The 14,505-nt window shown below is 43.6% G+C and overlaps 1 protein-coding gene across 1 annotated transcript; it reads right to left on the reverse strand.

Moving 5' to 3' along the window:
• Positions 1-13,085: 13,085 nt before the first annotated feature.
• On the reverse strand, positions 13,086-14,009 carry GVQW3 (GVQW motif containing 3). Its single transcript, XM_044752824.2, has one exon. The coding sequence runs from the start codon at positions 13,863-13,865 to the stop codon at positions 13,233-13,235; it is 633 nt and encodes a 210-aa protein (XP_044608759.2). The 5' UTR covers positions 13,866-14,009; the 3' UTR covers positions 13,086-13,232.
• Between the last annotated feature and the right edge of the window lie 496 nt (positions 14,010-14,505).

The raw sequence follows: 14,505 nt of genomic DNA on the forward strand, positions 1-14,505 counted from the left end.
TCAAAACTTTCAAAGTCCTGAAAAACAAGAAAAGACTGAGAAACTGTCATGGGTCCGAAGAAATTAAGGAGACATAATAACTAAATGAAATGTGATATCTTTAACTGATCCTTGGAATGGAAAAAAAAGACATTTATGGCAAAACTGTTGAAATCTGAATAAAGTGTGGAGTTTAGTTAATAGTAATTACAAATGTTGGTATCTCAATTTTGACAAGTGTACCACAGAAATGTAAGATAATAAAGTTAGGAGAAACTAAAGCTGGATGAGGGGCATATGGGAATGCTCTGTATTCTCTTTGCAAATTTTCTGTTAATCTAAAATTATTCCAAAATAAAAAATCTATTTAGAAAACCCAAGTCAAACTTCCTGAGATGGAAATCACAATATTTGAGAAGAAAAGTACACACAATAGGATTAAAATAGATTGAACATTTCAGAAGAAAGGATTAGTGAATTTGGAGACACAGCAATAGAAACTATATAAAAAGACACAAAAGAGAGGGGGAAAAAAGACAGAAAAAATTGAGCAGAGCATCAGTGAGCTATGGGACAACTTTTTTGTTTTGAGGAAGATTAGCCCTGAGCTAACTGCTGCCAATCCTCCTTTTTGCTGAGGAAGACTGGCCCTGAGCTAACATCCGTGCCCATGTTCCTCTACTTTATATGTGGGACGCCTACCACAGCAGGGCTTGCCCAGCAGTGCCATGTCTGCACCCGGGATACAAACTGGCGAACCCCAGGCCGCCAGAAGCAGAACGTGCGCACTTAACCGCTGCGCCACTGGGCCGGCCACTGTGGGACAACTTTAAGTGGTCTAATATACAAGTAATTGGAGTCCCTAAAGGAGGCAGGGGCAGAAAAATATCTGAAGAAAAAACAGCCATAAACTTTCCAAATTGATGAGTACTTTAGGTCCTGAAATCCAAGAAGCTCAATGAATCCCAAGCACAAGAAAAATGAAGAAAACTACACCAGAGCATATCTTTTTTTTTTTTTTGGTGAGGAAGATTGGCCTTGAGCTAACATCTGTGCCAATCTTACTCTATTTTATATGCAATGCCACCACAATGTGCCTTGATGAGTAGTGCTAGGTCCACACCCAGGATCTGAACCTGCGAATCCTGAGCTGCCGAAGCAGAGCACACAAAGTTAACCACTACACCACCTGGCCAGCCTCAACCAGGGCATGTCTTAATCAAATTGCTAAAGTCGCTAATAAAGAAAAAGTCTTAAGAGCAGCAAGAGAGGAAACAGGACATACAGAGGAACAAAGATAAGAATTACAGCAGACTCTTCATCAGAAGCAATGCAAGCCAGAGGACAGTGGAGCAAAACCTTTAAGGTACAGAAAGAAAAAAAGAATTGTCAACTTATAATTTAAAATACCTTTCAAAGACAAATGTGACAATGGGGGAAGAACAGTCTTTTCAATAAATGGTGCAGGAGCAACTGGATATCCACAGGCAAAAAAATGATGTTGGACATTTACCTCACACCATATGCAAAAACAAACTCAAAATGGGTCAAAGACCTAAAACTATAAAACTCTTGGATGAAAACACAGGGATAAATCTTCATGACTTTGGATTTGGCAATGGTTTCTTAGCACCAGCAACCAAAAAAAATAAATTGGGGGGCTGGCCTGGTGGTGTAGTGATTAAGTTTGTGTGCTCTGCTTCAGTGGCCGGGGGTTTGTGGGTTCAGATCCCAGGAACAGACTTACACACCGCTCATCGAGCCATGCTGTGGCGGCAACCCACATATAAAATAAAGGAAGACTGGCACAGATGTTAGCTAAGGGACAATCTTCCTCAAGCAAAAAAGAGGAAGATTGGCAGCAGATGTGCGCTCAGGGCCAGTCTTCCTCACACACAAAAAAATAAAAATTAAAAATAAATTGGGCTTCCTCAAAATTAAAAACTTTTGTGCATCAAAGGACACTATCAAGGAAGTGAAAAGACAAACCATAGAATGGCGGAAAATATTTGCAAATAGTATATCTAATAAGTCTAATATTCAGAATATATAAAACACTCTTACAATTCAACAAAAAGACAAACAACCCAAATAAAATATGGGCAAAGGTCTTGAATAGGCATTTCTCCAGAGAAGATATACACATAACCAAAAAGCACATGGAAAGATGCTCAACATCATTAGTCATTAGAGAAATGCAAATAAAAACCACAATGATATTCCACTTCACACTCACAAGGATGGATAATAAAGAAAAAAAGAGAGAGAGAAAATAATGTGTTGGCAAGAACATGGAGAAATTGGAACCTTCACTTCATACATTGCTAGCGGAAAATTCAAATGGTGCAAGCGCTCTGGAAAATAGTCTGGTTGTTCCTCAGTAAGTTAAACGTAGGATTACCATAGGACCAAGCAATTCCATTCCTAGGTACATACCCAAGAGAATTAAAAACAGGTGTTCAAACAAGAACCCGTACATACATGTTCAGAGCAGCACCACTCATTAATAATCAAAAGGTGGAAACAACTCAAATGTCCATCAATGGATGAATGGATAAACGAAATGGTATAACAAACAACCAAGTATTATTCAGCCACAAAAACCAGTGAAGTACTCATGCATGCTACAATATGGATGAATCTCGAAAACGTTATGCTAATGAAAGAAGCCAGACACAAGAGACCACATACTGCATGATTCCATTTATATGAAATTTTCAGAATAGGCAAATTCATAGAGCAGAAAGTTGATTAGTGGTTGCCAGGGACTGGGGGTACAGGGGGAATGGGGAGTGCCTGCTTAATGGATACAAGTTTTCCTTTTGGAGCGATGAAACTGTTCTGGAACTAGATAGTGGTGACGGAACTAGATAGTGGTGATGGTTGCACAACACTGTGAACGTACTAAATGCCACTGAAATGTACACTTTAAAATGGTGAATTTTGTTATGTGAATTTTGTCACAATGGAAAAAAAGCAATTACCATAAAAGTCTCTTAGTTATCTATCAAACATTTATTGAAGGCTTCCAGGCAAGCTTTATTCTGGATGCAGGGAATACAGAGAATAATCAGATGTGATGTTGGCTTTTGAGGAGTTCACGGTTGGTAGGGGAGGAAAAACATTCTGCAAACAATTAAGTGTTATAGTTTCCTTGACATCAGAATGTGCACTGCACACTGGAGGCGGCTGCTTAACCGGGGGGGGGGGGGGGGTGCGGAGAACAGCCATGGCAAGGCTGAGGCTTGAGAGCTGAGTAGGATGGCAGCACGGAGGGGTTCTGGGCAGAGGGGGTGACTTGAGCAAGCTCAAAAAGCGTGTCAAAAAGCCTCTAGTCTTCAGCAAACTGTATACCAAATAGCACATATGCAGCAGTGTAGAGGATGGACGTCAGGACAGTGAGGTGACAGGTGGGTGACTGCCCCTGTCTGGTTGCAGTAGGTGACACTAAGAGATGTGAGGGGAATGACACGGACCTGACTAGATGCGAGGGTCAAAGAAAGTGTGACTCCCAGAGTGGACCACGTGGTGGGTGGTGGTTACTGCAGGTCCCCAAGGCAGGCCTGCAGGACATTCTGTTCTCAGGGGACATCACACTAGAATTTACCCTCCACCCCCATCTCATGTATTTACTATTTTTAATGATTTTCTTTTTTGCATTTGAAACCCACTTCCCTTTTCTTTGGGCTTCCTCTGTTTTCCTGTTTGAAATACATGTTACTACGGAAATGTCATGGCACAGTATAGTGGCATTTACAAGAGAAGTGTAAAGAATTTTCAGAGCATCTAGAGACACAAGTCTATGGTTTATGAATCTAAATCCTAATGATGTGATAGTGTTCATGCCTTCAGATACTGCGCCATAAATATAAACACACCCGGAAATTGGAGACAGCAGAGAGGAGATAGTGGAGAATTTTATTAGGATTTATGTGCCCAGATTTTAAAAATGTATATAAGAAATATTAAAAACACAAAACATAACACACTACTTGGGAAGAACATCTGGAAACAATGAATGACAGGATGCCAACATGTACTTATGAATACACATGTACTTATGAATACACACCTCTGGAAGTACCAGGGGGCCTGGACGCCACCAGGAGACTTGGAAAAATCTCTGTATCACCTTCTACAACATAAATATGTTTCCAAAAAATTGCATGTAAATCAACTGTTGGTAAATCATATTTATCAAATGGAAAATTGACTGCTATTTTAAAGATATCTTAAGAATGTACCTTTTAGTAAAAGAAATTGTTACCAATGGAGTAATGGGAAAAAAGTCACTGGACTGAGTGAAATTCAAGGTCCTTCATTATTATCCTGGCTCTGCCACCAATTAGATGTGTGATTCAAGAAAAGTCACTCAACCTCCCTGAGCCAATTTCCTCATCTAATCTGGGTTGTAATTCTGAATTTTCACTTATTAGCTTCTTAAAGCAAGGTATGGGGGTACTGGCCCACAGCCTAACATCCAGTTCTTCTGAGGCGTAATACTTCACTTTGAATCCTTGTGAACAGGACTCAGGGCCCTTCTTCCTAAGAGGAGCCAGGGACCATAGAACCAGCAGGCCAGTTACCACTGATCTGTGTGCCCTGCCTCTTGATACCCAACTTTCTCACTCCCACAATCACCCTAGGTGTCATGATTCCAACTTTTTGTTCCAAATTCTTTTTTTTTTTTCCCCTGAGGAAGATTTACCCAGAGCTAACATCTGTTGCCAATTTTCCTCTTTTTTTGGTTGAGGAAAATTAGCCCTGGGCTAACATCTGTGCCAATCTTCCCCTGTTTTGTATGTGGGTAATCGCCACAGCATGGCTGACAGTGGTGTAGGTCCATGCCTGAGATCTGAACCTGCGAACCCAGGCCACTGAAGTGGAGCATGCCAAACTTAACCACTAGGCCACGGGGCCGGCCCCCTAAATTCTTTACTAAAGTTTGTTCCTCGCACTGTCCTCTGGGAAAGATTGACAGTCTAAGATAGGAGCCTGTTCTCAGTTGTCTCTCGACCTCTGGCCCTTTCCCTATCCCACAAGGCTGGACACTGCCTCAGGGCAAGGGCCGTACCTTCTGGGCCTAGTACAGGTCCAGGCCTGAAGAAGGAATTTGGTGAATGACTGTTCACTAGATGTTTTTGAAGGAGGAAGTTGAGCCACAGGTGGGTCTGGTGAAATACCTGAACCCTAGGGGCGAGCTTTTGGTTGCTCCTTTAAACGTTTCTGAACTTGCCAAATTTTCTACAAAAGGCAGAAATACCACAGGCCCCCTTACCAATGAGGAATACGTTCCAAGACCCCCAGTGGATGCCTGAAACCAGGGATAGTACTGAACCCTATATATACTATGTTTTTTCCTAACTAATGGGTTAAGGGGCAGGTAGTGTATACAGTGTGGATACACTGGCCAAAGGGATGATTCATGTCCTGGGCGGGATGGAGTGGGATGGCGTGTGATTTCATCATGCTTCTCAGAACATCCCACAATTTAAGACTTATGAATTGTTTATTTCTGGAATTTTCCATTTAATATTTTCAGACTATGGTTGACCACAGGTAACTGAAACCACGCAAAGTGAAACCACAGATAAGGGGGGACTACCATATAAACAAACCACAAGCATTAAATCCTCCTTCTCCCGACTTTTTGTCAATGCCCTGGTCTCCCATAAATAATGCAAACTTTGCTCAGTTCTCCAATGTTTGGAATAGGACCTAGGGCACACATCTTTTCTTCAAGAGAAACAGCCATTACAGTCTCCTAGTCTGTTTTACTTAAACAGCAATGACACTATGCATTTGTCCTTGTGGACCTAACACCTGCCATCCAGCCCCGGGCAAGGACCTCTGCCAAGCGGCTGAAGAAAAGCCCATTTATCAACAGAGTTTAGGCACCACCTTGATTAATCCGCCAGAGAGGAAGTACAAAACACAACTGTAAGAATTCTTCTGTCTTCAGCTAAAACAGGTTTTGCCTTTATTAGCCGGCAAGGGATAGACGGCAATGGGTCAGGCTTTTGCCAATTACTGCCATTTTGTAGGGTAATTCAGGAGCTGTTAGGAAGACCAAAGAAGCAAAGGAAATGACTATCTATTGAGTCCTTACTACAGGCCACGTCTTGTGCTGGACACCTCACATACATTATTTAATATAAGCCTTACAGCTAATAATCACTCTCTAAAATACTACATTTCTACTCATTTATCTTATTTCTCGTCTGTCTCCCCCATTTCGATGTACCCAGGAGGAGGAACACTGTCTTGTTTATTGCTATATCCTCAGTGTCTAGAGTGTCAGATACATATAAGCACTCCATCAGTATTTGCTGAATGAACAAAACACACAACTCCACAAGATAGGTGACGTTATTTTCCTTTTATAGGTGAGTAAACTGAAGTGCTCCGAGGGTGCAAACGAACGGCCCAAAGTCACATGGTTCGTTAAGGAGCCAGAACTCACACCCCAGTCTCCCTCTTGTTCTTTCTAGAGACCAAGAGACACAGACCTAGACTTCGGTCTTGAGGAGCTCTTCCAGCTGGACACACCTATAATCTCTGTGCCTAGGAAACGTATTCACCTCGCATGCTCATTTGGAAGTCTGAAATTTTACCAAGGAGCTATATTTGGCACTGTAACGACAAACATTTTGCTAAAGCAACAATGAAGGACACATTTTCCCAACATAACAACAATTTTATCCATGGATAGACACATCTACATCCTTTATCACTTTAAAATCCCATAACGTGATTCCTCTTCAGACATAAAGAAAGAGCATAGTAATCCTGGACAGCAACAAAATAACATCTGTAATCCTTAGAGTTTTATCAGTTACAACATTAAGATGACTAACGATCAGTGTGTGGTATGCTCCGTGCGGAATACCAAGACTCCCGTGGGCCTCCGCGTTGCCCGAGGGTCCCAGTATGGGGGGAGGTAGACGTGCAACACGGGAAGCCACTCCTATCCTAAGAAACTATACGGAAGGCTCAAATATTCTTCAAGGATCAGCTGCAATAAAATTCATCTCGAGAACATTCATTTTGTATGAGAGAATGCAAAAATGAGGTTAATTTTACCTAGGAGAGTATTTCATAGCGTTTCCCGTTTGTCCGAACACACTTGATCCACTTGAGCTTTTACCTACCTAGGACTACACGACAGGAGCACGCCACTTGTGGCTCCTTCTCATACCACTCTGGTTTTTTGTAGGGATTCTGACCGCATGCCCTTCTCCTCGGGGGAGGCTCTTCTCCTTTCTGTCCCACTCCTGCTGTCAACACAGTATCTATCACACAGCCTCCGTGTCAACCCAGCCAGTTAATTGTTCATTGACCAAACTCAGGTTTGGCCTCACTCTCTCCATTGCCAACTTTTGGAGCTCTTGCTTTACTCTGATAATAAAAGTAATAATATTTTGGAAAAATATTCTTTAAAAGATAAGAAACAGGACAATTTAAAAAACACTCATAATCCAGCCACCCAGAGTTAGCATATCCTTTCTAATCATTTTAAAAACATTTTTGGATTTACATATACAATTTTGTACATCACTCTTTTCACTTAACATCATAAGCATTTGCTATGCTGTTTTAACTCTTCACAAACATTAACTATGACAACTCCATCACAGTCTATTGCATAGTCATACTGTAACTTACTTCACCGATTTTCTACTGTTGGACTTCTGGATTGTTCAGCATAAATTCTGCTCATATTTTAGACTATTTCTCTAGGATAGATTCCCAGAAGTGGAATTTGAGGCTCAGAAGACATAAACATTTTTAAAGCTCCTGATAGATATTGCCAAATTGCTTTTCAGAAAGCTGTTGCCAATTTACACTTCCAACATTGCCAGTGTATTTCTCTACCAATACAGATCCGTCTAAAGGATAATAAAATTTAAGTGGAACATACAGTCCTCAAATTATTAATGCAGTTGGAGAGGCGTTATGACCACAGCGCAGAGGCCTGTGGCAAAGGTCAGACCTATTTCCAGGTTGGCATTAACAAGGAGTTAGTGTAAGCACATGGAGCAGAAGTTTTGCAAAAGTAAAGAGTAATATAATTAGATGTCAGACTGTGAGATTGAAGGCCTATGTCTGTTTTGTCCATTGCTGTACCCCGGCACACAGGACAGTGCCTGGCACATACAGCCACTCAATAAAAATGTGTTGAATTAACACAGAATCTTCTTTTAGATGCATTTTTGCAGCAGCTGTAGGATTTAGTCACTCCTGGATTCAAGGGAAACATGACTGGCTGGATTAAACACACTTGTAAAGGTCTGTTGAATCTGGAGATTCCATTCCAACTTTGGAAAATCAATTTAAATAAAGGTGACACAATACAGTTGTCTTTTGGGGAAAAACAAGTAAAAACACCTAAAAGGACATACCCTTGGAAAAATTTGCAAATTATATATATATATATTTTTTTTTTTTCTTTACATGCTTGTAAAGAAAATATAACTCAGTGAGTTTGGTCACTTTCATAGGTGACAACATAAACTTTTCAAATGCTGCCCATGGTCAAGGCAATTTGGAACCACCTTCAGTTCATTCCTTTATTGCTAGTTGTAACTTGGCACCATTTGCAGTATTGCCAAAATTGTTTTTTGAGATATTACAAGGACATAATATAGGTAGCAGTTTGTCTAATATCATTTTTAGTCAAAGACAGCACAAAACTCATTTTGTGAACCAGAATATGGTCAAGGTAAAATAATCAATCATTCGGCTTTAGTTCACTCTCCTGGCACCAGAAACATTCCCTTCAATATTGCACAATTTCTATGTAGTCAATTGTCAGATGCTGCTGGCTCAACAGTCAATCATCCGTCATTTTATATACACACTTTATATACACTAGACCAGGGGTCAGAAAACTATGGTCCATGGGCCAAATCTGGCTCAACATCTGTTTTTCTACGGTGTGCAGGCTAAGAAGTCTAAGAATGCTTTTTTACATTTTTAAGTGGTTGGAAAAAAAATCAAAATATTTTGTGACATGTGAAAATTATATGAGATTCAAATTCCAGTATCCACAAATAAAGTTTCATTAGGACACAGCCATGCTCATCTGTTTCCACATTAGCTATGTTTGCCTTTGCAATAAAATGTTGAATAGTTACAACAGAGACTCTATGGCCCACAAATCCTAAGACAGTTCCTTTACAGAAAGCGGGTTCTTGGAGGTACTGAAGTTTCCAACTGTAGGTTTTTGTTTCTGGATATTAATACTGGGAGAAGGGTGATGCAACTGGGACAGTGTTTGCAAGGATCTGATAAGGCAGAGACCAGAGAAGATAAATACACAAGGGTTACCTTATATAGGATGTAAAGCCTGGTAGAACCTGAGAGGTCTGATCTAACCAAGAAGCCATTAGAGAACGCAGGTTATATATGCAGTTCCAGCAGCAAAGGAACCTCTTACTAATTGAGCCACATGGGACCCTGGTGAAACCCAATACCAAGGAGCCTAGTGAGACTTGCTGGCAATGATGTCTACAAACAGCAGGCTGGCTGGGCAGTCTATGTGATCCAGTGACAGACGGTTCCCCAACAGTACCCTGCTCCCTTACTAGATGTCCTCAAGTCATTCAGCATCCAGACTTACTGGGACATCTCCAATGGCAAGTGTGAATTCTAAGAAGCAAATCTGAAAAGAAGGCTCTGGAAAGCAGGCCCCAGGTACATGTTCTTCCCAAACAATATTTCAATGAATATTCAGAGCCAGGGGCAGAATTCAGAAGACTGCAAAACTATCCACATGTTTTTCAAAATCAAAGATTGGTGAACATTTTCTTTCTGTATTTGCTCATTACCAGTGGGACAGGTGGAATAAGGTAGGGCGGGGTGATGGGTGGAAGAATTGGATAAAACCAATGATGAGACGATCCTCCCTGGAAGGTGTCTGTTCCTTTTAGACTTCTAGCATATAACATTCCATGTGGATTTGGAACCAGAATGGGGACAGAGAGGGAGATCAGCCAAAAAGCCAAAGACTGTCATTAACTGATTGTGTTGAGCCAGAGAATTGTGGTCAAGGTTTAGAGATGGCCAGCTCTCCTCTGGTCTTACAGAGCCAGGCTTCCTCTCCTACGGTTAGCTGGAGCTTCTCCTGCCAGGGAAGACACAGTCACTGGGAGAATGGGATTTGGATATTACATCTCTGAAAAACGTTCACGACTCCTGAGCACCACAGCTAACCAACTGCCCCCTTAAGAAACTACTAACACTGGTTGCCTCTGGGGAGTGGAACCCCTGCTGGCTAAGGGTGGGAGGGAGCTTTTTTCTTCCTTCTACGCACCTTATAAAAAACAAAAACAGGAAGACGATCCCCCACGTCACCCCACCCTGCTTCTTGAGGACAGAAAGGCAACCTGGGGCCAGGGCAGGCACAGACAATTTCCTTACTCAAGACTATAGGGCTGAAGTGGGGAGCTGGAAGAGGCAGCCAAAAATCAGAGGGGAGAGGAGCTGCAAGTTCGTGGAAATCATGACCAAAAGGGTGATTCAAGATCAGCACACCAAAGTGGCCAAAAGCAGCTGCTGGAGGGAGGTGGGTCCAGAACCGGAAAACAAAGCACCAGGGAAGCAGAGAAGGGAGAGCAAACTGAAGGAGAAATAATCAGCTGAGAGGTGTTTGAGAAAAGCCAAGGACAAGAGCCTGGTGCGTGATGATGGGGAGAGCACAGAGACTATAGGATCAGGAGCTCAAGAGGCCTGGGGAGCAGGTGCAGGCCAGGGCAAATTTCTATCAGCAACAAAATGGATTTGGTGGGTGGGCACATAAGGGCCCTGTCATGTAACTCTCTTGTCTGGAGACACGCCTAGATCACTTTCCAGCCTGGGGTTTACTGATGCTGAGCAGCCATGTTGAATGGTTTGCTCTGGACAAGGGTTAGGGCAGTAATTTTACTTCCCCCAAATATGAGGCATCTTAGCATTTACTATCTTATTGAATATTTTCTTGGAAGTCATGCAAATGGGCAAGGACTTCAAGTAGTTAAGTTTGACCTGACCTCCATTTGGGACGTGATCTAAGATAATAAATGACATCCTTTTCATTATAGCTACTTGGAACAATTTGAATTCACACTCCTGATTACCTGCTTCTGGTTGCTCTGTGTCCAAACCCTGTCTGGGCCAACAGAGCTTCTGGTACCCTACGCTCCAGCATGGTCTTGGTCTAGCATCTCTGGAAGGGTCACTTCAGCCCTGTTCAGAACAGGAATAAATCTAGCAGTAAATTCTCACAGGACCTCTGTGTTGTAATCAGGTTGGAGATAATACCTATAGGTACTTTGTGGGATCCTGGCTTGGGCCCAGGAGCACACAATTCGGCTACAATTACCTCTGCGCCTGAGCAGGGATTAATATGAGGTTCAGACACAAAGTTGCAATAGCCAGTCATGACAGCTTTGTTCCAGAAGTGCAGTGTCTCTGGTGGCAAGTGCCTGTGGGGAACCCAGGGTCTCTTCTGATGTAGGAAGACATAATGGTCCTGAAATATAATGTCTAGAAATTACTAAGTAGGCAGAAGTCTGTAAGCTGTTGCTGGTTTAAGAATGATCTTGCACAATTATCTTTTATTTGTAGGATAAGGTCTAGGTTTCAGGATGCCTCAAAACTGACAGGTATTAGTGGGGAACTCGTAATTTTTTGAAGGGGATAGAGACAATGAAAGAACAGAATTAAAAATAACTGTGTTGAATAAGTAAGTGTTCAGCCTGTATACTAACTTACTAGTTAAATAATAGGAGCTGTTTTGTGTAAAAATCCCTGGGTAAAACACAGACATTGACCAATCCTGTGAAATGCTGTTACTAACCATCCCCCCGAACCCCCACACCTCCACCAGACATTCTGAGATGTTTCCAGTCTATGTGGTATTATTTGGAACCCACTTGGGAAAAGTTCCATTCCATAAATCCTGGCAGAGGAAGGAAGAGATGAAGGAGTTTGAACTTGTAGAGACTGTTTTGAGGGTTTGATGGGAAAATTCAATAATCAAATAAGTGTGTTATTATAAACCTATCCACAGACTCAGGGGAAGCAATTTATAAACTACTGGCGTAGAGTTGGGGGCAGAGGACAGGAAGCAAATTATCCCAAATTGTTCATCTTGTGCCACATCATTATCTTCCTCTTTAGACTCTGCTATTTCAGCCAAGAATGCTATCATTTTCCTATTGTTGCAGGTTCGAGGCCTCATACTGTTCCACCCGCCAGGGACGCTTTCCCTAACTTCCTAGCTCCTTGTCTCATTCTTCCTTATGGACCCAGTTCAGGAACCACCTCATCCATGAAGTCTGCCCAGCCCTGGGTGATCCTGTTGATCGCGCTTCATAACCTCACACTGTCAATGCCCAACAGTGTTCTTAAAAACTGCAGGTGCTCAGAAATCACCTGACAACGTTGGCGTTGCTTACTAAAAACAAGCTGCCGTCTGAGAATCAGCACGGAGGCAGCACACTCCCTTAATTCAAGGTCTAGAGTGTCACCTGCTCTTCCTCCTCACACATCACAGCCTGGGCCTAAGTCCCCTGGTTGGTATTTTCTAGGACCAGATCCTTCTGTTCCAGCAGAGGGGATACCCAAATGGGGGTGGAGGGGGTAGAGTGCAAAGCACAGGACTAAAGGGAAGCAAACCCTGTTCTTCCGTGAGGGTCAGGTCTGTGAGAAGATCAGTATGGGTGTCCAACCCTTGAGTTCTGAGGGGCTCCCACTGAGTCACTTGGGCTGGAGTGGCCCTGAGCACTGCTCACTAGGTCAGCATGCCACTGCCTTCTGTACCATACCTCAGGCCCTGACTGTGAAGCAGGTTGGAACAGTAGGCCTTCTTTTGGGGTCCTCCCAGCAGAGTATGCCTCCCTGGGCACAGACAGACAAACTCCAGGAGGTTCTGTTCCCACCTTGCACTGGTACCATCCCCGGAGGCAGAATGTTGAGAACAAAGGAACAGGACAGCCACAACAAGCTAAGGTCTGGGCAGTGAAGAGATCCAAACTTGTTAAGCAAAAGAAATCAAGAACAAGCAAGTACCAGAACTCAACAGCCAAAAGCTCTTCCAAGTTGTGGAGAACAGCAAAGAAGATCGCCCAATAGTCCAGCAAAGAGTACCTAGGAGGGCCATGACATGTAGGGAGGAGTGGCAGAGAAGACCGAAAACAGATGAGCAGCAAATGAAGGTGCATAACGGGGAGGCGGCTCTCCAGCTCAGGGTCAGCCACCACACATTCCTTTCACCACGGTGTGAACCAATCCTGAGCTGCCCTGGTGGGAAGGCTTGTTGAAGATGAAGCCTGCAGAAGCTGGCTGGTAGGGCAGTGGATTTTGGGATGAGATACAGGCAGAGGCATTTCCCCACCAGCTTCGCATTGGAGATGACTCCATGTTTCAGAACTTGTCACCTTTTTCCTCGTATATGAGCCATTTCTCCCAGTTTCCTTTGAAAGATCAGACCGAAAGTCAAGTTTTCGAGGTTTAGGCTCATCCTTCAAAATATCCGCTATAACTTTTGCAGAAACTTTCCTCATATTCAGGTTTTCTTTCAGAATGAGTCTAACGGTTTCTTTATCTAAATTTAACTCTTCAGCCATCATTCTCACCGTTAACTGCCTGTTTGAACAAACCAAGTCCCTGACCTTCTGGATATTTTCATCAGTCCGGTGGGTGACTGGACGACCACTTCGGGCATCATCGCGAACATCTTCCCGCCCTTCTTTAAACCTTTTATGCCAGTCAAAAACTCTGGCCCTTGACATGACTTCATCCCCATAAGCTTCTTTTAAAAGATGGTGGGTCTCGCTTGCAGACTTGTTCAATTTCACGCAAAATTTGATACTAATCCTTTGTTCTAGATAGCGGTCGCTCATTTTGGCACTTAACACAGGAACGTTAAAAGGCCACCACCGTGAAGGGAAGACAGAGGGACCAATCTCTAGAGAGCTGCAGGTGGAACCATGTCGCTATTCTTGCTCCTCTGGAAGCCTCCCCAGAGAGGAGTAATTGCTTTTGAGTTTTCGCCCCTCGGCTTCCAGTCGAGGCTGGGGATGACCGTTCTGAGTCGCTAACGCGGCCACACAGTAGCTGCAAAGCTGGGGGAAATGGAACCTCCTACAACCCACGTCTGCGTCCAACTCCTGCACGCAGATCTGCCGGGAGTGTGCAAATCAGTCACCAAGGTCGTCCCGATTCCGAGGCCTTTAAGAGTCTACGGCGATTTCTGCCATGGAGGCCTAAGTGGTGGCAACGTAACCAAGCAAGGAGAGATGCACCGGTGATGTAACGTGCAAGCTCGCCCCAGAGCTGCAGAAACCCGCGCACGCCCAACCTACCGGAGCGGCCCGGGGCTCGCCTGCTCCCGAGTTCCGGGAGACACGCCCGCATGCGCAATTGCCTCCCATCGCGGGGGAGGCCGTGCGCAGGCGCAGCGCGGCAGCCCGCGCCAGGCCCCGCCTCCGCCGCGCCACGCCCTGGCCGGCGCGCTTCCTCGCGCGTGCCCGCCTGCGGAGG

Source organism: Equus asinus, chromosome 20, assembly GCF_041296235.1.
Source record: "Equus asinus isolate D_3611 breed Donkey chromosome 20, EquAss-T2T_v2, whole genome shotgun sequence".
NCBI classification, from domain to species: Eukaryota; Metazoa; Chordata; class Mammalia; order Perissodactyla; family Equidae; genus Equus; species Equus asinus.